Below are 25728 nucleotides of genomic sequence, written 5' to 3'. Positions count from 1 at the left end.
GAACTATTCATGTGGTATTGCCGTGAGCAATCTCATTTGCTTCATTGGCACCTTATTGGAATGGAAAGATTTGTCCCTTTCCCTTAACATCTAGACATACTGCTTTACTAGGAGTAAAGTAGGCCCAGGATGTATAATCGCTCCATTCTGTTGGAGCAAATGGAGCATAAAGGCAAAGTTTGTTCCAGTTAAGCACGTACTTTAATATCCATAAATTCTCTTCTTTTTTTCCCCTAAGGCTTTACTATTTACAGTTTTTAACATAGATTTGGTTTTTGGCAACCTTCGTTTCTCTCTACTGGTTCCTCCACTAAAATGCAGAATTAGAACAAAATCAAAACCACCTGTGTCTCTTTCCTGATAATCAAATTGGCAAACAATGAAAAGGGCACAAAGGATCAGGTACAAACACAATGAATGGAGTGGATTCCTATATGTGGTGTGTATGCCCCACAGGATGTGTGCTATATTCAGACTCAGAATGAACTGGAGGCCATGTGAAATGGGACTGCAGTATCTTTTCCATGGTCCTAGCTTCCAAGTCCTCTCTGCAAGAAAAACTAGCCCTCTGGCCATGCTCCTGATATGGCCTTTTTTTTTTTTTTTTGCGGTACGCGGGCCTCTCACTGTTGTGGCCTCTCCCGTTGCGGAGCACAGGCTCCGGACGCGCAGGCTCAGCGGCCATCGCTCACGGGCCCAGCCGCTCCACGGCATGTGGGATCTTCCCGGACTGGGGCACGAACCCACGTCCCCTGCATCGGCAGGCGGACTCCCAACCACTGAGCCACCAGGGAAGCCCGGCCATTTTTTTATCTACTGCTTTTCAAGGTCACACTCATTCTGACCTCACATATTGAACAAAGCACTGAAACTCAGTATTATTGTAATTATTTTCTTTCGATGGTAGATTTTCAATAACCCATATAACCTTAATTAGAACAACTATCATTTGTGAGGTATACTACAATAAAAAGGGGAGACAAAAGGTTTAGTAGCTATCCCTTTATAACGTAGAGGGCCAGAGTGAACTCATCTGTCAAAGGCAGTGGTTTCTACCACCCAAACCAGTGCTTCCCTCCGAAGGACATTCTATATATGTTGCAAGGAGACAAATTCTTCTTGTTTTCTCAATATTTCCACCCAAGAAAATTAACTGGGTCATCAGGCAAATAAAAGCCATGACACATACAACTGTGGAGTTGCAAAGGGCCATTGAAAATGTAAGGAATCCTCTTTCCATTGCCCTGACATCACACAGAACTTCCAGTTGATTTCTTCCAGTGACAAGTAACCCATTAGAATTTTGTACTGCTGGATAAGCAGTTCTACTGATAAATATGTGGGCCATATTTTATCTGTCTGATCTCAGCCTTCAGCTACAGGTGAAACCAATTGGAAGGAAACAAAGTAAATTGACTTGGATGCATAGCTAGATGGCTTTGCTTTCCTAGCTGACTTACTTAAATTTAACAGGAAATGAAAATCAGATATCAAAGGAACAAATGGCAGACACCAACATGTATTTGTATTAACCAAGTATCTACTATGTCCCCAGCACTGTGCCAGGAAATCAAAGGGAGATAGAAGTCAACAATACCATCTTTATCCCCAATTAACTTAAAATGTTGTCTAACCATGATTAAATATTTGAAACAAGTTCAAAATTAATGGAAGATACAGTATATATTTAAGTCCTAACTTGGTCAATTTTGCAAGTGGTAATAGAAAATGGATAATTTCTACAAGTTATCATGAAGTAGCTAGGTCTTGACCATGCTTTGAAGGACAAGTGAGATTTAGAAAGTCATAGGAACTAAGAAAATTTCTTTGAGAATATATCTAGATTTAAAAGGCTATTAGACAGCTGTTCCAAAACACACAAAATAAGACAGGGGGAATTCTGTCATTATTTTTAAATGGGAATGGGAAAGGAATATTGAAATATAATCAAATATAGATAGAAACTGTGAAAACGCCACTGTATCATAGGATGATCTATGGAGAAAACCAAACTCTGCCCTTAACTTGGGGATTTTTCCAACTAAAAGATTAAATAGTGTACATTTTCTCTCTCAAAGAAGATATACAATGTTATTAAGGAGTTCCTTCTCCATTTCTCAGTTATCTTTAATATCCCTCTTATGCCCAAGTGAAAAGCTCTCATTCAGTTGATTAGAGTTTAATCTGTGTACCCTTCTTTATATGTATAAATGTCCTTCTCCCTCCTCCCAGAAGATCATATAGCTCTTCCAGAGATGTACTTAGCTGCCTGATTAATTACTGGCCCTCTATGTAAATTACTGTCAAAATTAAGATGATCTTTTTATCACTTATTCAGCTTGATAAACATTTACAGTTTAACATATCTGACAGAGCCATTTGTATACCCCTATAATATAAATGAAGGTACATTAAAGCTACAGTAAGTCTATAATAATAATAATAGCCTTAAAATAATTTGCTAACTACAGACAGTTCCCTAAGCAATTACAAGATGCTCTATGTTAATTTAGAAAGGAATTCCAAACAAGGCATTTAAAACCTAATAAGATGCCATTAAATGAAGGGAGACGGGAGGGGGAAAAGAGAAAGAAAACCCTAAGGCCTGAACTGGTAGAAATGATTCTCAAAGCTACTGACCCTTGCAAGATCCATGTCTTCCTTGGATTTCTAGACACAAAACAGATTTCTAATTGAAGGTGATTATGTAGTTACTACATCCCAAATTGCATGTATTTCTTGTATTGAGTCACATCATCGTCTAATTATATGGAGCATTTATCAATTCAAAAGTCCATAGAAACAGTTGAGTTTCTATATGCAATGAGAATGTGGTCTGTAAACTATGAGGCACTATATCACCACCAAGTGTGAGTATCTTCAGCGACAACACTCTGCCTCTTGGTACTCATACGGACGTACAAGCCGAACTACGATATCAAAACACCTAGGAACAATTTTACAAAGAAATCACAGAAAAAGGCACCTGGTTTGCTCTTGGGTTTCCCGAGGCATGGATACCCACCCCCATGCGTGCCTGCTATGCCCTAGAAATATACACAGTGATACAGTCACCATTACCACAAGAAAAATAAAAAGAATAGCAACATACAGTTCTAAAATCTAAAAGACAAAATGCCTATACAGCAATTTTTATCTCCATAAACTTGACTTGAGAGTTCAGTGCCTCAATTAAAGGTGGATCGCTTGATCAAGGCAACATAACAGTAAAAAATACTCAGACTCCTGCATGGCATAAATGTGCCTCTGTAAAATATAATTCCCATTAGTTAGGTTAATTAAGATTAACATGCAAGTCACTGAAAAGCCCCAAAGTAGACAAAAGACAATTTACCAAGGAAACATACAAAGTCAAGAGCTGCATTCACTTTGAATCATTCATTTAACAGATTGGAAGGAGGGTCTTATTAATACTTGAGTTGTCACCATTGATTATCAAAATGACATGGATCCAAATAGCTTACAAAAGCCAAAGGACAACTTGGTTTCTTAGAACAGATCTATGGACAATGCAGGGTAGTGCACAGAAAAAGGAAGTGAATCTAATCACATTTATAATCATTGTTATTAAACAGGATATACATATACACACACATACATGTATACATATGTGATTATGTTTTAGGTTTTGTTTTACTGAGATGAATGAAATGGCACTCATCTTGTTTGGTATTTTTCATTGGTTTAGCATAGTGTTTTCACCCAAAATAATAACCCGCGTTCCTAGTCAAATATATCACAAAGAAGCAAATATATCAGAGCAAAAGACCAACACTAACTTATGCAATAGAGAGAATCGTATTCCATTTTCTCAGAATGCAATTGTGTGAAATCTGTCATTGCCGAAAAAGCTTTCCCACCCTTACCTCCAGGGTCATGTTCACGCTACTAATGGCCACTTTTATTTCTCCATCTGAAAGTTCCTTCAGATTCTTCAGCATTGTCTGTTCAATACTTAAACCTGTGGATGAGAGAAAAAAACAGTATGTTATACTTGGGGAACATTTTTGGTAATATCAAGGGATTATCTAAAGAAGTCACCCTGTTAATTTCAGTATTTCCCCTCTCATGTTTCTTTTAACCACAATAAACACACATATTAAGGCGAAAATCACATTACTGACAATGTTTGCATCAGTTAGGATCCCAGCAGGAAACAGCATTCACCCCTCAGGATGCACAAGAAGATTCTTTAATGGCAGGACTCTTACAGAGATGTGGGCGGGACTGAGAAAACTAATAAAAGATAGTGAGGCATCTGGAGACTAGCAGAGGTTCAAAGGAGGAAAACAGGGATCTGGAACAGTAGAAGAGGGGCTGCCAGAAACTTAGCACCAAACAGGAAGGGAGCAGGGAAGAAATATTACAGCCTCTTCTCCTTCCTTTGACTCCCACGCCCCATATGTTTCTAACTCTTCCCATGGACCAAATCCAACCAGAAACCAGTAATCTTCAGGGGAGCCCAGAAGATCAAATACTCAGAGGTCAGACTTTGGAAGCCCATAGCAGACAAAAGCAGAGAAGGGAAGGGGATGAGGTAAAAAAAAAAAACTAGCATAACCAAGCAAATAACCAAATAATACCTAAGAAGGCCACAGTTTGCTTTCAGGATGCATTAAGGTGAGCCTCCATGTTTTCAACTGTAATTTTACTCAAAATGCACTTTATAAATATGACTCATAAAACTGTCATAATTAAGTTGGTCACCCTTGTAATAGGCTCTGGCAATAGGAGATATAGGATTTCTTAAATGATGGGAGGAATAATCCAGAAAGGATAAATTATCCAGAATTGCATAGTTTTAGTCAGATGCTCAATGTGCTTCAATAAAATTTATCACGGAAAAACAGGAAAGGCTCTGGCTTAACAATGAATTCTCATCCTAGGTTATTATATCAGATTAGGCCTAAACTCTTGAGAAGAAGACTTACAGTAAAGGCCAGTAAAGCACGTATCTCCTACCCAGATGCATATTAAGACAGCAGAGTCAACTACTTGCCCTTCCAACTTAGAACACTGTCAATCACAGCAGTATGGGGAAACAGATAGGTACTAAATATTTTTCTTCGACTTGAAGATTGGAAGGCTTCAATCTATCATACTACAGTGTAAAATGATTTATAGAATATATAGTGACATTAAAAGTTTGGTCTAATTTTGAAAATGAATGACAAAATGCATACCATCATGCAGCTATACATCCACGTACATCATGTGCACGTGCACAAGAGCATATGTAACAGAAGGTGTGGCAGGTGCGTCAGTGCCCCATCCACATTTCCTCAGACTTTCCCAATGCAGCGCCCTCAACCACAAGCACCTGCATCTCTTTTTCTGAGGGCTTTCTCTGGCTGCCAGAGCCCACCCTGGGGGAATTAACAGTCCCTGGGACTAAGTAGCCCTCAACATTCCAGTGGTATGCTCGTAACAAAACCTGAGTTGTAGTGTTCATTTCTGTGTTGTCAATACTTCTACCATGGCTGATTTCAACCTGCCAACCCAACATCAACCCACTCACAAAATTCCTGAAAATTTAACAATCAGCTCTTGGAGCTCTGATAAACAAGTTACAACATGCCACTGCACCCCTCGGGTAGGAAAACTCTGCGGTGCAATTTTACACTCTTTTCCAGAGTTCCCTAGCGGGATGAAGGCCTGGTTTCCCACAAAGCTAACTTGCTTGTTAAAGCGCTCCATGCCCTATCAGTGTTTTCCGGGATCACCTCCCAAATAAATTGCTTTGCCTCAGGCTCTGCCCCGAGGGATCCCGAACTAAGGGAGAAAGCTATGCACCTTAAAGATAGACTGTCTGGGTTTAAATCCTGGCCTGGCCACTTCCTAGCTGTGTGTGTGATGATGGGAAAGCAAAGATGCCTTTCTGTGCTTCAGCGTTCTCATCTGGAAATCAGGGATAATAAATAATTCCACCTGACAGGGTTGTCGCGAGGACTCTAATTCATGCAAAGTTATACCATCAGAACCTTGTACATATTAGGCACTTAATGAACTATAGCTATTATTATTATTATTATTATTATTATTAAACAATTGATCCAGGAAATCCACTCTCTTGACAAAGCCTAGACTTACAGAACACTTTTATCTACTTAAGAGTCTTTTCTCTTATTTTTTTCTAAAATTAATTGATTGATGAAATCTCACTGTGCTTGACATTGCTCCTGCCACATTCTCAAAATAGAACCCTCTCAGCACAGGGATTTCATGTGATGATACATCTGGGGTGCCCATTAGATGCATGGATTAACCACACATCCAGACACAAAGGTCTCAGAGGAAAGCCTGTAGTACAGACTGTCTGCTTCCAGATGAGTCAACACAGTTTGCCTGAAAATCTTCCACAACCTCCAGCAATAGGGAAGAATGTGAAGCCACACTCAAATTCACCTCCTGGCGTCCAGTAACACTCCACATCACAAACCATCCCTCCTCAGCAGCTGAGACAGAGCTGGGGGACAGAGTCACTCACCCTGAGCACTGAATTGGGTCTCCTGCAGGACGTTGATAATGTCGTCTCTTGGAGGTAAGCGAGGAAATTTTTCTTCCAGGATAGAAAGAATTTCCTCCTGCTTCTCTGAGATCTTCTTGGGTTCCATGGCCATCCACTTGAAAAGGATGCTACCTGAAAGGCATGAATAAAATCGCCTTTAAACTTTCCAGTCAAGCCAGGATGGGGCCCAGAAAAATAAATGTTTTCTGGTCTCTCAATCTCTGCTTCTACTTCCAGATTCCAGATTCTTGCCTGGGGCCTCATTGTGTAACATTCAAGAGACAGTTTTTAGAAAACCCTTCAGATACTGTCTGTCCTGCTTCATTGTTCTCTGAGTATGAATCCCATCAACTGAACTGACTATGGCACACTTTACGGCAGAGTTATACATAAAGGAACAAAATCTGTCTCTTTCCCCCACCCCACACAGATACACAAAAGTGATAAACATTGGTTTTAAATGATTTCAGAATGGAAGTTAATGATAAACTATTTAAGGATATTAAATATGATTTAATATTTCCCTTTAATAATCTCTTTAAGAGATCACAGAGAAGATTGTTTCCACTCATCGTATTGCTGATTTCACATAAGAACTTCCTCATTTTAAAAACTAAATGAAGGGAGATCAGCTCAGTGCTTTGTGACCACCTAGAGGGGTGGGATAGGGAGAGTGGGAGGGAGACGCAAGAGGGAGGAGATATGGGGATATATGTATATGTATAGCTGATTCACTTTCTTATAAAGCAGAAACTGACATACCATTGTAAAGCAATTATACTCCAATAAAGATGTTAAAAAAAAATTAAATGATTTCATAGCCTCAATGTCAGCACCAAAGGAATCTGATAAGGTAGTGAACCTCAAATCCACTCCCAGTCTTCCAGGTGCCACACACAGTTTTGAAGTTATTTACTAATATCTAATTATAAGGATTCATAAACTGGCTCTAAATCACAGGTTTCGATTACAAAGTGATTTGATAATACGAATGACTGACCTCTCACAAACTCCTGGAATTTCTATGCATAATCTCACCTTGAAAGGGGGGAGTTACCACCTGTCACATCTCCTTCCCCTGCATCCTGAGGCCAGACTAACACAGAGTCATGGGGGAAATGGAAGTTTTGCTTAATGATGAATGATTAAACTCTCTAAAAATCCTCAAACTTATTGATTAATCAGGGTGTCACCATCTCTCTAGCTTTCAGTGTGACCTAAATGATAATATAGGGGGAAGGAAAATAAAGAAAGTGGTAAGAATGTAAAAGGAGAAATGAAGTAATGAGTGAGGGAAAACTATGGTACATAATCTTGCCATCTACCTGGAGATCTAAAGAACCTAGAAGAAAGATACACGTTCACCATTAAAAATCCTGAAAAATCGCAAGCAAGTCATCTGGCTGCTCTGTTCCTATTTGCCTATTTTAAAAACAGAAATAATACTGCTTTCCCAGCTTATAAGGTTATATGCTAAAAATCAATAAATGTAAACATCATAATGAAAAATAAATACTGCCAAACACATTTAAAGCATCTCATTCATTCATTCATTCCTTTAGCAAAGAACTACTGAACACCTATTATAAGCCAGGCACTGTGCTAGATGCTAATGATTCATGACTGGACTAGAGCTAGCCTTGCCCCTTGAAGCTTAGAGTAGTTTAGGAGATACAAAGAAGTAAACACATAAATTTTCAATATAAGGGGGATAAGAAATATTGCTGAGGAAATACACAGTACTCTGAATCTAGGCAAGAATTTAGGAGTCAGAAAAGGTTTCCTAGAGAATGAGTTAATAAGCTAAGCTGAGATTTGAATGATAACTAGGAACTTAAGGCGAAGGCAAGGTAAAAGGGACATCATGACCCGGGTAGGTCATATGCAAAGGCATTGAGGTGGGAGAGGATTTGGCCAGTTCAAGAAATGGAAAGAAATTAATTAGAACTAGAGAGTACAGTCTTAAAGAAAAATTTTTGAAAAATCAGGTTGGAGAGGTAAACAGGGCTCAGGTCCTGAAGGGCCTTTCAAGCTATCTTAAAATTTGTCTTTCATATTCTAAGGGAAATGGAGAGTCACTAGAATTTTAAGCAGGGAGAGGTAACGCTCAAATTTATGTTTTATAAGACTCACTCTGGCTACCATGAGGAAATTAATTAGACAAGGCATACTGGGAGAATCAGAAGGCTGTTTTAGATGAGAACTAAAGAAGGAGCAATCAGTATGAAGGGAATTGAACAGATTCAAGGCAAATTGTCATTTAAAGATGGGGCGGGGAGTAGCCAACTGGATTCTGAATATACCCTTTGGTCTGACAATTTCTGACATAAAACCTGAAATATAAGGATGATTTTTACACTCTTTGTTAAGGCAATGGTGAATCTAAATTTCAAAAAAGATCTTCACACACTTGCCAGATTACTTATTCCAAGAACAAGGAGAAAATCTAGATAAATTTTTTGGGAAAAATCTGTGAAGGCATCAGAGAGTTACCCAGGTGACTATCTTAGAAGCTACAGTCCTGGAGAGAAAGTAAGTGCAAAGAGGTAAACCCAACATTTGATGTTGCTTTTCCCCTCTGAGTGTTTGCTAATTCATATTGTAGCCAATCACCTGAGAAGATTAGCAGATCTAACAGCAGTTTCACAGGAGTAGGGAGACACAAATTGGAGCTTAGAGCTCTCCACAGAGGAATATTAAATATCCCAGGTTTTGAGATGAGATCCCTGGAGAGAATGTCCCCACATCCTGGCATAAAGATTGGAAAAATACAGTCTGCAGGGCAAATATGACCTACTGCCTGTTTTTATAAATGAAGTTTTATTGGAACACAACCACACCCATTAATTTACATATTTTTCATGGATTTTTTTTGTGCTTTAATGACAGGGTTGCATAGTTGCAACAGAGACCACAGATCTGCAAAGTCTAAAATATTTACTATCTAATCTGACACAGAAAAAGTTTGCTGAGTCCTGCCTGTAAGAAAAGGGTGAAGCAAAAATAGACCAGTCTTCATGAAGCCTGAAATCCTGATCTGAAACAGCTCAAACACAGAATACATTGTTTATCTGACACTCTTCTAACTGCCTTTGAGGTGCAAAAGTAAATCCTCTCCATAGCACAGGAATTTCATCATCTATAGCATCATCTCTACATTTTGCATATACATATTCAGCATTCAGTAAAAAATTACCAAGCATAAAGGAAATATAAACAAATGAATGGAAACTCCAGAGGAAAAAACTCTTGAGAAAAAGAATGGAAACAGAATCCGGGGAATAAAAAAATTAGCTGGAGAATCATAGAAGAGAATTAGAATCTATAAATAAAATGTTCAAAAGAAATTTTAAGGCTATAAATTTAATAACTGAACAAAAATATCTGTAAACACAGATTATAGCAAGGAAAAAGTTAGTGAATTGAAAAATATCTTAGAAGAAAATATCCTCACTGACGCATGGAGAGAAAAATGGATAAAAATATAGAGATGAGCATAAGAAACATAGGTGACATAGAAAAAAGGTCTAAGATATATGTAATAGGAATTCCCCTTGGAAAGGAGAGAGAAAAATGGGCTGAAACAATATTTGAAAAACAGTGGTCAATCATTTTTCAAAATTAATGAAAGATACTTCTCTAATACTTGAGATAAATTATGAACCTAAATAAGAATAAATACAAAGAAAAACACCTCTAGGCACATGACAGTGAAACAGCTAAAAATTACAGAGGGAAAATGTTTTAAATCAGAGAAAAAGAAATATATTACTGTCAAAGGAACTACAATAAAACTGAGAGCTAATTTCATCTAAAATGATGAAAATCAGAAGACATTGGAATTACAGCTTCAAAGTGCTGATATAAAATAATTGCTGATGTTGAATTCTATACTGAAATATAAGAAAAAAATGAAGACAAAATAAAGACATTTTCAAAAATATAAACTGGAAGAAGTTGTCACAAGAAGAACCCACACTAACAAAACAGTAAAGGCAGAAGGAAATTATTATAGATGGAAGCAAAGAAATGCAGGAAGGAAAGAACACTGGAGAATATAAATATGTGGATAAGAATAAATCAATATTCACTGTATAAAACATTTATAATATGGAGTTTAAAATATATGTGTAATTAAAATACATTTCAAAAAAATAAAGAAAATCTTAGTAAAATAAAATAAAATAAAATAAAATAAAATAAAATACATTTCAATAGTAACAAACTGCAGAATGAACTAAGTAGAGATAAATTGCTCTAAGGTTCTTGGATGATCAGACAAGTGGCAAAAATATCGATTTACAAGAGATTTTAATATGTATTTTGTAATCTTTATTATAATGCTAAAAAAATTTTCTAAAAAAGAATTCATAACTAATAAGCTAACGTAAGGAAATATAATAGTAAAAGTCCTTATTTAGTGTAATAGCAGTAAGGAAATGAGAGGAAAAGGGGAAAATGTGAGATAAATAGAAAACAAATAGCAAAATGACAAATTAAACCCAAATGTTAGAGCAATTATATTAATGTAAAGAGACAATTAGTGTTCAGTGGGTATAGAGTTTCAGTGTTGCAAGACGAAAAAGTTCTAGAGATCTGTTGCACAATAATGTGAATATACTTAATGCTACTGAACCGTACACTTAAAAATGCTTAAGATGGTAAATCTAATGTTATGTGTTTTTTACCAACAACAAACAAGTTAACAGACAAAGTACTTCCATTAAAAGACAAAAATTATGAACCTGAATTTTAAAAACTACAATAGCAATATACTGTTTACAAGAGCACACTTTCGATATAATGATATTGAAAAACAAAGTAAAAGAATAGAAAAAGATGTAACATTGATATAATATACTATTATTAGATAAAGTAGACTCTGACAAGAAGAATTACTTGAAATTTAGACAAATATGTATTTATTATTAAACATTCAACCATCAGGTAGATACATCAATCCTAAATTTATATGAGCTAATAACATTACCTAATAGCTTCTAAATATGTAAAACAAAAAAATGGCAAAACTGGATGAAGAATGAGATAAAAACACAGTCTCAGTGGGAAATTTTGCACACACATCTCTCAGCTACTCTAAGAACCAGCAGGAAAAAAAATCTGTAAATATGTAGAATATTTGAGCAACATGAGTAACAAAGTTGACCTAATTAACATAAATTGAACATTGTTATCGACAATGGCAGACTATACTTTCTTTTCTTTTATTTCTTTTTTGTTCTTTTTTTTTGCGGTACGCGGGCCTCTCACTGCCGTGGCCTCTCCCGTTGCAGAGCACAGGCTCCGGACGCGCAGGCTCAGCGGCCATGGCTCACGGGCCCAGCCGCTCCGCGGCATGTGGGATCCTCCCGGACCAGGGCACAAACCCGTGTCCCCTGCATTGGCAGGCGGACTCTCAACCACTGCGCCACCAGGGAAGCCCTATACTTTCTTTTCTAATACAAATGAGACATTAACCAAAATTAACTACCTGTTGAGACAAAAAAAATCAAGCCTGAACAAATTTCAAAGGATTACAATCAAATAGTTATATTCTGTGGCCATCACGAAAATAGTCTAAAAATCAGTAATAAAACAAAGCTAGAAAATTTCCAAATGTTTGAAAAATAAACAATGCACTTCTAAATAACTCATGGTAAAAGAAGAAATTACAACATAAATTACAATATATTTTAATTGAATGATAATGAAAATATGACATTTAGATTTGTAAGATGCAACTAAAGCTATGCTCTGAGGAAGTTTTATATCCTCAAAAGCATAAGATGTTAAAAAAAACTGACAAATTCAACTAAAAAATGTATAAGGAAGGATATAATAAAGGTAAGAGCAAAACTTAAAGACACAGGAAAGAAACACGTATACAGAAAATAAAACAACAAACTGATACTTTGAAAAGACGAATAGTTTTTTAAAAACTGTTCAAGAAAAAAAGAGAGAGAAGAATGATAGAAGGTATAATTTTCCAGTATTAGGAATGAAACGTGACATACTACAGATTCTAACGACATTAAAAGAGAAGTACAATGTTAATAGATTTTAAGTTTTAGAGGAAATGGACATTTCTGGAAAAACTCAACTAGCCAAAACTGGCAGGAAAAGAAATTTTAAATCTGGATGGTTTTGTATTTATTTTAAAATGAATCCATAGTTTAATAGCCATCGTTCCACACATTTAAAAAATACTAATTTTACACAAATTCTCCCAAAGATTAGAAAGAGAAAACACTTCCCAACTTATTTTCTGAATCCAGGATAATCTTCATACCAACACCCAACAGAAACATTACAAGAAAGAAGTAGAGGCAGGTCTCTCTCATAAACGTAGTTGCAAAAAAGTTTTTTAAAGCTAGTCCCAAATCAAATTAGCAATATATAATAGGATATTGTATTGTCACCAAATAGGGATTTCCTAGGAATTAAAGGACAAGTTAACATTCCAAAGTTAATTAATATAATTCACCACACTAACAGAAGAGAAAAATCAAATGACCACTTCAGTAGATGTCAAGTAATGAAGCTACTTGATAAAATCCAAGATTTAATCATATAAAATCTCAGCCAAGTGGAAATAGAAGGCAATTTCCTTAATTTGATGAAGGGCATTTGTAAAAACCAAATAAGGAAAGCAAACATTATATTTAACTGTGAAATATTGAAAGACTTCCACCTCGAATCAGGAATGAGACAAAGATGCCTGCTCTTTCTATTTCTATTTAACACTTCAATGTGAACCCTAGCCCAGAGAAATAACACGGGTAAAAGAAGCAAAAGTATAAAGAAAGAAAAGGAAGAAATGAAAACTGACTTCTTCATAGATGGTATGTGTATGAACTTAGAAATGAAAATACAAATGAATTATTCATTAATACAAATGAATGAATTAATTAGTAATACAAATAGTAATAGTAATACAAATAAACTTAAAATAGTAAATAAATTTTGCAAGGTTGATGGATATAAGGTCAATAATACAACCCCTGTATTTCTATAAACAATCATGAACAATTAGAAAATCAAATTTAAATTAAAAAACTGTAATAGCATCAAAATATAAATATTGAGGAATAAATTTCACAAAAATGTGCCTGGCTTACAGTCAAGTCAAGAATCCAATTTCTTCAATTTGGGGATCTTAATTTTAAAATACATAAAAAGGTAGTATTCAGAAATTAATCTAACAGATATTGCACTAAACAGAATCCTACACAATAATTCAATGAAAAGAAACTTCTGACATTATAATTAGGTTTACCTTGACAATTAAAAAGGAGAAGATGTTCTGATGTAAGTAGGAAAAAAATAACTCAAAAAAATGGTCACCATACTCTGAGTTGTTTTTACTGCAGAAGAAAGGCTATGACCCAACTTTATCCAAGAGACTCATCTATAGCAAGTTTTTCTACTTCACTTTAGAGACCCATTTAGCAACATACTTAGTTAAATATCAGTATCAGGATGTGGAGCAGCCAAAGGCACCTCTTCCCAAAATCAAACCTATTTTTGGCATAAGAGTTGACTTAACTTCCAGCAAATTCAGCAGAACTAAAAAATACTTAAATCCATATACATGTAGCCAAATGCATCCCAGCTATTTACAGGCCATGGGGGATTAACGACAAGCAACAGAGAAAGCAATTATAATAAAATAGTAACAAACATTTCATTCCATTAGAAAAAAAAAATCAACCACATATTCTTTGTTCAAAAGAATGGAGAAGTGAAGGACCTCTTGCCAAAAGCAACTGCAGTGCATTAATATTAAACATGATCTAATGAAGTCAGAAGTTGTTTGGGGAAAACATTCACCACAGTCAAGGCATATTCTGCATGATAAATTCTTAGCAGAAAAGAAGGGATTTTAAGCCTCTTTCCTGTTTCACCTGGGATCATTTTCTTTTTCATACTGAAACAAAAATAATTAAAGGATGAGTAATAGAGAGAGGGAGGGAGGGGGAAGGGAGAAGGAAGGAGAAAAAACTAGAAAATACAACTTAGCTTATATTTTTGCCTGAACAGTGATAAAAAGGGAGCATACTATTCAAATGCTTAGTAATTTTTTTTTTTAATAGTAATCTTTTTTTTTTTTTTGGCTGTGTTGGGTCTTCGTTTCTGTGCGAGGGCTTTCTCTAGTTGTGGCAAGCGGGGGCCACTCTTCATCGCGGTGCGCGGGCCTCTCACTGTCGCGGCCTCTCTTGTTGCTGAGCACAGGCTCCAGACGCGCAGGCTCAGTAGTTGTGGCTCACGGGCCTAGTTGCTCCGCGGCATGTGGGATCTTCCCAGACCAGGGCTTGAACCCTTGTCCCCTGAATTAGCAGGCAGATTCTCAACCACTGCGCCACCAGGGAAGCCCCGCTTAGTAATCTTATAAATTTAAAATGTCTGAATTTAAGAATAAAATTTATCTTTATATGGCAAAAGAAATAATTAACACTCTAAGGTTGAGGAAATGTTCTGGTTTTACATCTTGCAGAAAAAATAATTTCTTTCCCCTTCCCCCAACACAGGCCATCCCTCTTCCTAAGCAAAACAGCCGCTTAATTCCTTTTGGACTTTGTAACCATTTTGGGAGATGGATGATTCACTCTTTGGGCAAGAGAGAAAAAAAAAAAAAGAAAGAAAAAAATCTGGCTCTGTTCCTTTCCTATTTTACCTCCTTAAAAGGATCTTTTTGAAGCTGTTAATCTAGGCTACGAAAATAGCAAGCAACAATTCTTTATTAAAGTTCAAATGGAATGACCACCAGAAGGAGAGAGTTGTTTCTTTAAAACCTAGGGCATAGTTTTTCCGAGTCCTAAGCTAAGAACAATTGCTGTTATCTGTTTCACTATTCAAGTTGTGGCTCTGTCAAGGCTTTATGCACATAAACATAAAAGGCCGGGTGAAGTGTGGTTTTGATGGAAACCTGCCTGGTAATCAGTGGCTGCAATCTCATCATTGCCAGCTGGTTCTGGGAAGCACACACACACATATGTGGGCACACAAACCCCCAATGCGATGATTCAGCAATTCAATGGACCTTAAATTTGGCAATTACCCTCTAGTAAACATTTCTGCAGGAAATAAGAGAATACAGGTTGAGGAGTCTGGCAGGTCTATAATTGTTTGCTTTTGGTACATACCCAGGGCATAACCAAACACCAAGTTTAGGCCACCATGACTGTATAATGTGGCTTTTAGATAGAACAGGTTGCAGCTTGTTTGAAAATGATAACAATAAAATCTTAGAAGCAGGTAGTAGGAGGGAGAAAGTAGGAAGAGGAGGAGGAGATGAAAAGTCAGAAGAAAAGAAAAAAACCAAAGAAACAGGAACCACAACAGCAAAAACAGAGATGGGAAGGGGATGAAGACACATTTCCAAAAATCAGGGTTACTTATGATCTCATCTGAATGAGCACATTCTTTTCTTAGACAAATAATTTCTTACACAAATAATTAGAAAGTAATCTCCATAAGTAAATCTATGCCTTTTCAGTTGAAAGCGATGCTAATGATCTGTATCCTGAAATTTCTAAGTTTGACGTATGTTCTACTAAAAGACAACAGCAAGACCTAGCTACTGTAAGAAGTATTAATTCGAGAAAACACAAATTATGTCAACTTTGTTAAATCCCCTACAGAGCCTGAACACATATTAGCCATGGCTGGGTCACCTGTTGACATTTATCCATAACTCTCCTGCCAAGGTCCATATGATAGCATGACAGGGGAGATTATTAGATAAACACAGCAGGTTATTTCTACACCGGCAACTTGATACCTACTTCTAATCAGTATACAAATGATCTTTTAACAGCATCCATAATAATCAGGTTCTATCTCCATATTTGAATATAATATTATCGCATAATGCAAACATTTTGATATACAGCTACAGCAGTGAGTATAAGACTACAAAAGATTCCAATATGACTGATTTTAAGTATTAATATCCTGTATTTAGAGAAAAACATCAGCATGTATAGAAAAGAGATTTGGAACAGGAAATAAGTTTACTGGACAAGATGAAGCTGATTAAAACCATCCCCATACGCTGACTGAGGAGAAGGAAGTGTGTGATGCACTCTGAGCAGTTCCTGTATAAAATGCTATTACATATGTAAAAGTTGGAGGATGCCTATGACTATTAGGTGTCTTTTCAAGAAGACTGACATAAGGAAAAAAACCTTTAGACTTAGATATTCTTTTAATAAGGAACTGGTACATGTGTTTCTTTTAGTAATAATATGAATTTTACAATTAATTATATTTCTATTTTTTCATTGACTCCAGGAAGCTCATATTCAAACTTTCAAACAGAACACCACTTTTCCTCCTCCAAATTTATTTATTTGTATGTTTCCTGACTCTGACCCTTTCTTCTGTTTTGTTATATTTACATGCATTTTTGTAAGCCACTTCAAATATTCTATGGAAGAAGAAAGGACACAAAAAATAAAATAAATAAATAATAGATGAATAGATGATAGATAACTGACCTATGCAAATAGATACTACATTTAATAGAAATATAAAGTTCTAATAACAACAAGAGTGTATACTATATGATTCCATCTATAGAATATACAAAACAGACAAAAACCAATCTCTAGTGTTATGGGGCACACAGAGAGGTGGTAAAATTTAAAGAAAAGCAAGAAAGTGTGTGCCGTAAAAATCAGAATATCGGTTACCCTTACGTAGTTAGAGAGGGAGTGAGTGGTGATGGGGAGGGGCACAAAGTGGTCATCTCGTTCTACTTCTTTACCTGGTTAATTGTTAAAAGGGTTTCCCTTTTGTGATATTTCACTGAGCTGTATATTTATATTTTTATAATTATGTTTTGTATTCTTTTCTGTGCATGTATTATACTCCATGAAAGGGTTAAACTTATACATATAAAATGGACAACCAAAAGATGAAAATAAAAACAAATGTTTGCAAAATACGAAAACAAGGATTTCTAAAAGCTAAAAAAGTGGGGGGTTATTATTGGAAGAAACAATGTTCAAATTCTGGACATTAAGAATATTGCAGGGGTGGGCTAGAATGAAATGGAAACTACAATATCCTAGTACCAATTAAATCAATATATTCATAAAAACAGAAACTATATAAACAATCTTGCAAAATTCATTTTATGACAGGATTTATTGAGGGTCTATTATATGACAGGCACTGTTCCAGGCACCAAAGATAAGAACAGTGGAACAGTAGGCTCTATCTTTTGCACATTAAGGAACACACAGAAAATTAGATTTTTTTTTCAGCCTACCAGGCTAGGAGGCATACTTAGGGTCCTCTCCAAGGACTGAGGGGATCAATATCCTGGCCCACTTGAAATCCACTTACAGCACACCAGTGTGCTTCAGCATGATGGATTTTAGGATATGATCATGGGAATGAAAGGCAAAGAACAATCAAATTGATTAAGTACTTAGTTTGGCATATATTCAGATATTTTGGCACAAAGTTCATAATAATATATCTTCCATAGAGGTCCAATTATGCTGTTTTTAAAGATTCTTTCAAGTCTTGACTGTAAATATTTAACCCTCATGACATCTGGAAAGACATTTTTCAAAATTCTTTATGGCTAAGGTGTGTGTAGAAATTTGCATCCCTTCAAGACCTAGAAGAATGCATAATACATGTTCTAGACATGTGTGTCAAATTAATGATCATTTTGAGCATCCCCAAATACAAAATAACATAGCTATTTCCAGAGAAAACTCTTTAGAAATAATTATGTTATGAAAATAATGAATCCTAAAATTATTTACAGGCACATAAAAAAAGTTCCCTTTAAAACTTCCCTGTAGATTTGGTGTTAACACATGATTGGAAAACTATAAAATCTAAGTTTGAGTTTAGTGAACATAGCAAAATTCGACTTGATTCCTTTCTTATATTTATTAAAGATTCAAGAGGTTTTAAAAATTGGCCCATTGCCCTTCTCACTCTGAACATTTCAGTTATCTTTTTTTTTTTTTTTTTTTTTAGCGGTACGCGGGCTTCTCACTGTTGTGGCCTCTCCCGTTGCGGAGCACAGGCTCCGGACGCGCAGGCTCAGCGGCCATCGCTCACGGGCCCAGCCGCTCCGCGGCACGTGGGATCTTCCCGGACCGGGGCACGAACCCGTGTCCCCTGCATCGGCAGGCGGACTCTCAACCACTGCGCCACCAGGGAAGCCCTCAGTTACCTTTTTAAAGTCAAACTCCTTGGATCATAATCCTTCCGTTCCCTTTTGGCCAAACTGTTCAGTGATGTTTCACCTCCCTTCCACGTAATGTATACATGCATATGCACACGCACACACTTTGGTCAAAGGTCCCCAGAGCCCTCTTTCCACTATAATAAGACACCCATGTCTACTACCTCCCAGGCTTCAGTGACTCTGGCTTCCTCATGACAGTGTCTGTGTTGGCAGACTTCACAGGTAGAGGCACTGTATCCGTTCAAATTCCAATTTCCAAGCAACAAGGAAGTGATGTCCCTATCCTGCCAGCTTTCCAGTGCCATCTCAAGCCCAAAGTTATGAAAACTATCTGATGATAAGAAAAACCAAGGTCCTTTACCATAGTTCTAATTCTTGGTAGCTTTGAAAACTAAAACTAAGGTAACTAACAAGAGGATCTGCATCCCTTCTAATTCCCTAAATCTGAATATCATCATTGTTATCCTCATCGTCATTGTCAACAACAAAATCATATCTTTGTTCCAATGTACTGCAGTTTGATATTATTTTATTATAGAAAATCATGATGAACTATTCCTTGACTACATTTCTTTCCTACTAAACAACACGTGTAATTTTTTGAACAATAAACCAAACTTCTTAGTTTGCAAAATGTTTAAACAGCATATTCTCTAGTGTTTGCCTGCACCACATATTTGCACTGCCAAACAACTTCCTTCTTGGCCGAGATCCCCGATCGCCTTTATTTCCCTTCTGCTCTGTCATAAATAAATGATTGCGCTTACTTAGTTTACTTGAAGGCACAGTTTTCCCAGAGAGCAGTTTTACAGATGTCCAGAGCCAGAAAAGTATTTAAAACAGGTTGGCTGGGGCCGTTGGCTCTAAGACATTTGTCGGAACTATAAAAGTCTAGGACCTTTTTCTCTCCAAATTCTGGTAGAAGTAGAGGAAGCAAAGGAAAAAGGCCTTAAAAGAGTCGTCACGTATTCTTGGGCTTCTCTTTCCTTTTTTAATTCTTTCAGCCTGTTAATCACTGCTTTTCACTTTCCTATGTCAAATACTTCTGAGAAAAGTCTTTGTCTACCATGTTCAAGACGGATTGTTGGAAGGAGAAAAAAAAGCTTTATACAAAACCCCAAACTGCCCTACACAAGATAATATGGAATTTTTGTGGTTAATTTTGTGGCACCAAAGTCAGCTGACAATTTCCAGCTTGGAAACCACTTTTTAGAAGCGATAGGCTCCACTGAGGAAGATGAAAGAGAGATGAGGAGGATAATTGACGACGGTGTGCTTAAAGCAGGCTGGTGAAGGTGGAAAACACTACATGATGGGGGGAGAAGGAGGTGGCAATTTGACCATAAAAGCCCTGCAGAATATCACCAAAACAACGGTGTATAACTTTGCCATCCAAGCAGTATTATATAAACGAAGCACGTATAAGTACCAGCAGATATTTCCAGGTAGGGGTGTGGAATTCTGGCCCATATCCACTCTGTTCTGGAGCAAGAATCACCTCTGGAAGCTGTCAGATGGCCAGAGGAGCTATTCCTGCTCCCCAGCAGAAGTGCAGCGGGTCCATTTAATATGCTGATCTGGTGCAAGAGCAAAGATCCTTCATGCCTGTTTCTAAATGCACTTTTTTTTTTTTTTTTTTTTTTTTTTTTTGCGGTACGAGGGCCTCTCACTGTTGTGGCCTCTCCCGTTGCGGAGCACAGGCTCCGGACATGCAGGCTCAGCGGCCATGGCTCACGGGCCCAGCCGCTCCGCGGCATGTGGGATCTTCCCGGACCGGGGCATGAACCCGTGTCCCCTGCATCGGCAGGCGGACTCTCAACCACTGCACCACCAGGGAAGCCCCACATTTTTAATATTCAATATAATGCTACTCTTTAACAAACTCTTTACTCCCTGCCTCTCTGATGAAGCTTCCCGTGGTCTTGAAAGGGATTGTTAACCCAAGAATGGATCACACTCTTTCTGCATGAGCGAGTCAAGAGACACTCCATTAAGCCTTCCAGTATTTAATAGCAAGAGACATCTCTCACCTCTGAGCAGATGAGCCAGCTGCTCGGTGATGAGCTCGGGAGCCTCCTGGAGAATCTCTTTCACCACCAGAGAGGAGGAAGACTCTCGGTACTCAAACCCGGCATCGCCCTGCTCAACTGGATTAATGACCTTGACGACTGCTGATTCTAAAGTTTTGTCCTCACTGTAAAGCAAATGGAGGAGAGGAAGAGGAAGAGATATGGCATGTTTTCTTACTTTTTGGAATTATTTAACCTCTGCTTCCACACAAATGACCTTCTCTCAATAGCCAAATACATAAGTAAGTTCACATGACTTATTCTATGTGTTATCACATTTCATTTCAACTAATCACCTCCCCAAGAGTCTTAGAAGACCTTCACACCTTAGTACCTCTTCACACCTCTTGTTTTGCTGTTGGACATAATAATAACAACAATAATAATCATTGTTATAGCTAATATTTACTGAGCTTCCACTACAGGTCAGACACTATAATAAATACTTTCAGAGTATTATCACATTTTATACCATAAAATGACCCTATTCAATGGGTTCTATTAAAATCCCCATTTTACAATGGGGGAAAAAGGCATGAAAAGGTTAAGAAACATGACTAAAACAACATGGGGAATATAACCAATATTTTGTAAAAACTGTAAATGGAGTGTAACCTTTAAAAATTGTATAAAAAATAAAATAAGATAAAATAAAAGTGACTAAGGTCACATAGCTAGTAAGTAGACTACTTGTATTTAAACTCTATCTAGTTCCAAAGTTCACACATCCAGTTATGGTGCTGGAGGAAAAAATACTTCTGGCTTATTTATTTCCACATCATTCTTTTTACATGAGATAGAGCTGGCTTTTATCGAAGGCAGGAAGAAAGATGTGGATAAAACTGTATTCTTTCTGTCTGCCAAAACCAAAGAATGGCAATGAAGAAAATGATCTCAATTTGTTTTTGAAAAACATTCTATTTCACAAACAATCCAAAAACCAGACTTCACAACTTCAGTCTCAAAACCAGCATGGTTTCCATTTTAATTGGTAACAAAACTCTCCCTAAGATCTTGACTGAAACACATGTTTCATAGTTCACTCCTTTGGCTTCCTGCATTGTTTTTGTCCACATCTACTTGTGTTAGAGTTGGTTTGAAAAAGTTAACACGTAAATTTAGTCAAGCATGTGATCATCCTTAACACTAATAACTGAAGTCAGTCAAATAACCTATGAATAACTCTCAGCCAGTTGTCAACAACTGATTGATAAATATTATTCAAAAGAATTTTGTGTGTTTCAAATAACATGGGGATAAAAACAGCCCACACAGGCAGATTATTTTCCAAACTCTTTATAACTGAATGAACTGCATGACTGACACTACAGCATATTCATACCTAAAGATGCTTCCTTAAGAAGGTTAGATTAAAAATTTGATACTTGTACACGTTTTTATTTCATGTATACTAAGACCAGTGTCCACTGGGGAATGTCATCAATGATTAGCAAATTGGCAAAGTGTGCAAAAAAACTATCATCTCAAACTACTGGGATGTTTAACTGGGGACTCTTCACTCATTAGCAACAGAGAGCTTATCAAAATAGGACTCTTTGCGACGGGCTGTAAGGTCCTTGAAAGCAGGGAATTTGTCTCATTCCTCTTTATGTACCTGTAGATTCATGTACCAGTTAGCAACCCCTAAGGACTTATTGAAGGAAGCAGAAGACCCATGTTCTCATCCAAACTCTTCTACTAACTGCATATGGTACTTTGGGCAAGTCATTTGCAACACTGGGTTTCAGGTTTCTTGTCCATAAAATAAGGAGTTCAAATTACATGAACTATCAAAAATCCATCCGGCTTTTATAGTATAATGCTATGAATAAATGAGCCAGTGATCAAAGGGCTTTCATAGCCCATGTACATAATTTTCCATTTCACTCCTGAGATAAGAATCTTTCAGTTTTACTTAGTGTTTAATTTCAATCTTCATTATACATTTTCAGCAACAATACATAGGACTGTCGCGTTGCTATAAGAAAGTGTTTGAAATGATTTAAAATTATAATTTTGGTCTATTTTACAAGAACTTTCCACTCAAAGATGTCATATTTGAAATGCCAAAGTAAAAACAGAGAATTGGCATAGCTTGAATTTTGACGTAGGAGAAAAAACACATTCCCTTTCCTGTGAATGTCCTCGGCCTTTAATACATCTCCCTAAACTACAAAAATCCTGAACAAGGTAACACTTTGCACAAAAGAACCTTTCTTAAAAGATCAAACCTCCCTCCAGAGCCTCACGTGAAGCCTTACCTTGCCAGCATGTTGCTGCCAACAAGTGTTAGAGATAACTTCCCTTCATCATTTAGCTGATGCAGATTAATTTCATCTCGGAATATGTGGAATGATTCAGAGATATTTAGCTCTTCTAAAATAAACCTTGTCTCGGTGAAGTAGCTGAATTCAGTTCTTGATATGTTCAGCACCGGCAAACAGAGAACCTCAGGTGGGCTGACCTACCAGGAAAAAAAGTTGACTGAATCACTGACAGCAGCAGGAGGAAAGAATACAACTACATTTTCTCAAACCTGAGGGTAACCGGAAGGGGAACGAAAGTCCTTTGGCCTCGCTAAACCACTTGACATTCATAACCAGCTTTTCCTGAACCCAATTAGCAGAGCATTTTCCTTGGGCAAGTGGCCCCTAATTTTTTTTAACCTCTTTTTACTCCACATGAAACTTCTTGTGCCTTTCTTGAAATATTCTATGTCTCATTGCACCCCTTCCACGACTGAAAAATATACATATACATTCTCTTCTTCATAGGAAACAAATTCACATGTCTTTATGGAATCAGCAGAAAATTAGAATGATTACAGCAGGAGAGGTCAAGACTGTGGTGACACAGAAGGCCTGTATGACGCATCTATATTGGATGCCTGCCACTTGGCTCCAGCCAATTGTTTCCATGCAAAAAATTCAGGTCCAGGATAGGTAAATCTTTCAATTACTCAAGAAAAGCTAGAAATCTTGATTTGGGGCTATTATTTGTGATGTTTAATTGTTACAATTAACTTTTTATTTAAAAATACTGTGTAGGAGGGGAATTCCCTGGTGGTCCAGCGGTTAAGACTCCACACTTCCAATGCAGGGGGCACGGGTTCGATCCCTGGTCGGGGAACTAAGATCCCACATGCTGCACAACAAGGCCCCCCCACCCCAAAAAAAAATACTGTGTAGGTTAATGAAAACTCATATGAACCAAAATCTGGCCCACAGACTAGCAGATTGTGATTTCTATTAATTTCTTATATTATTTTTTAAAATCTTATGTTAACAAACCTCTTAAAAAACTGTAGTGATGGGGGAAACAGGAGATGGGTAGACGTTAGAGAATTTCAGATTCACAACAATAAACTTATTTTTCCATAGGAATTTTAAAAATGAATGTGCTTTTAAAAATGACTATGAGTCTATAGCAATAAACCCTAAATATCGCTGAGAGAATGTGGGGTTTGGGAACACTGAATTTTTGCATAAAGTAAATGGCCTTTGTTCTCTCGTCATCACCAGCTCTGTCACAAGCCTAGTATTTATTACACAGTTTTAACATCTTTATCATCCATCTCCCCTTCCTAGCAGGGATTTTTGTCTTTTTTATTCAGTTATGTTTCTCAGTGCATAAAATGGTCTGGCACAAAGTAGACTAACACATATTTGTTGAGTGGAATAAATGAATCACCTACTGCTATGGTATACAAAGCACAAAGCCATTCCAACAAGGTGGTTTTTATTCCACCTGTCAGGCTAACACAGAATTAGAATCGTGTAATAATTATTAGCAATTTATGCATAGCAAGTTGTTTTTCTTATTAATTGATAGAGTTATATCTAACTCCTGATACCGAAACTTGAGTCAAGAGCCATGTGGCCTGAGCCTATCCTGGCAGGACCTATTCTGGAGTTGGAGGCAGAAAAACTAGGTTCTAGCCCCAGCCTCTGCTGTGTGACTTTGAGAAAGCTATTTTTCTTTCTGAACCTCAGTTTTCACCATCCACAGAATGGGGCTTACCTACCAGAGTGAAAAGTATTTAAACAAACATGTGAAGCTGCAAACTCTGTCCTTCTCCTATGAGTTAATACTCTGAGAGGGAGTAGCCAGGTTCTCAGGAAAAATTAAAATGGAGATGCAGACCCGTGATAGGGGGCAGGGTCCAGCAAATTGAGAGGAAGACACAGATATTTAACAAATTCCCAGTATGTGACCCATCACTAATTCCATATTGGTCCCCATGCTTAGTAGAGAGCCTTAGAAGAGGGAGATAAGAGGCCACACATCTCTTTATCTATTTTACTATTACAAGTAGTTTTCTCACTCCTTTTTTTGGCTGTTATTATATTCATTTAGGACACTGTAGTTGTTGTTGGTGGTGTCATTATTATTATATAATTTCCTTAAGAGTCCATACCACGGTCAGTCTAAAAACCAGTCTGGTTCAGTCAACTCTATGTTCTCAAGGCAAGCAACGCCTTTTTTCTAGAAGTCAAAAAACCCAGTTAAATCATTAATCATTAGAGAAATGCAAATCAAAACCACAATGAGATATCATCTCACACCGGTCAGAATGGCCATCATCAAAAAAATCTACAAACAATAAATGCTGGAGAGGGTGTGGAGAAAAGGGAACGCTCTTGCACTGTTGGTGGGAATGTAAATTGATACAGCTACTATGGAGAACAGTATGGAGGTTCCTTAAAAAACTACAAATAGAACTACCATACGACCCAGCAATCCCACTACTGGGCATATACCCTGAGAAAACCATAATTCAAAAAGAGTCATGTACCAAAATGTTCATTGCAGCTCTATTTACAATAGCCAGGACATGGAAGCAACCTAAGTGTCCATCAACAGATGAATGGATAAAGAAGATGTGGCACATATATACAATGGAATATTACTCA

The 25728-nt window shown here is 37.1% G+C and overlaps 1 protein-coding gene across 5 annotated transcripts in view; it reads right to left on the bottom strand.

Moving 5' to 3' along the window:
* PRUNE2 (prune homolog 2 with BCH domain) overlaps positions 1–25728 on the bottom strand; it is a 271095-nt gene that overhangs the window by 194177 nt on the left and 51190 nt on the right. For all 5 annotated transcript variants that reach the window (XM_055087123.1, XM_055087124.1, XM_055087122.1 and 2 more), the window contains exons 3-6: positions 23077–23279; positions 20777–20940; positions 6509–6661; positions 3888–3982 (exon numbers count right to left, since the gene is read on the bottom strand). In XM_055087123.1, coding sequence (XP_054943098.1) covers positions 3888–3982; positions 6509–6661; positions 20777–20940; positions 23077–23279 — 615 coding nt within the window. The remainder of the gene's footprint in view (positions 1–3887; positions 3983–6508; positions 6662–20776; positions 20941–23076; positions 23280–25728) is intronic.

The sequence above is a fragment of the Physeter macrocephalus genome, chromosome 9 (assembly GCF_002837175.3).
Source record: "Physeter macrocephalus isolate SW-GA chromosome 9, ASM283717v5, whole genome shotgun sequence".
NCBI lineage: Eukaryota > Metazoa > Chordata > Mammalia > Artiodactyla > Physeteridae > Physeter > Physeter macrocephalus.
Note: the sequence above shows the minus strand (reverse complement) of the source record. Positions and strands in the feature narration are given on the sequence as shown.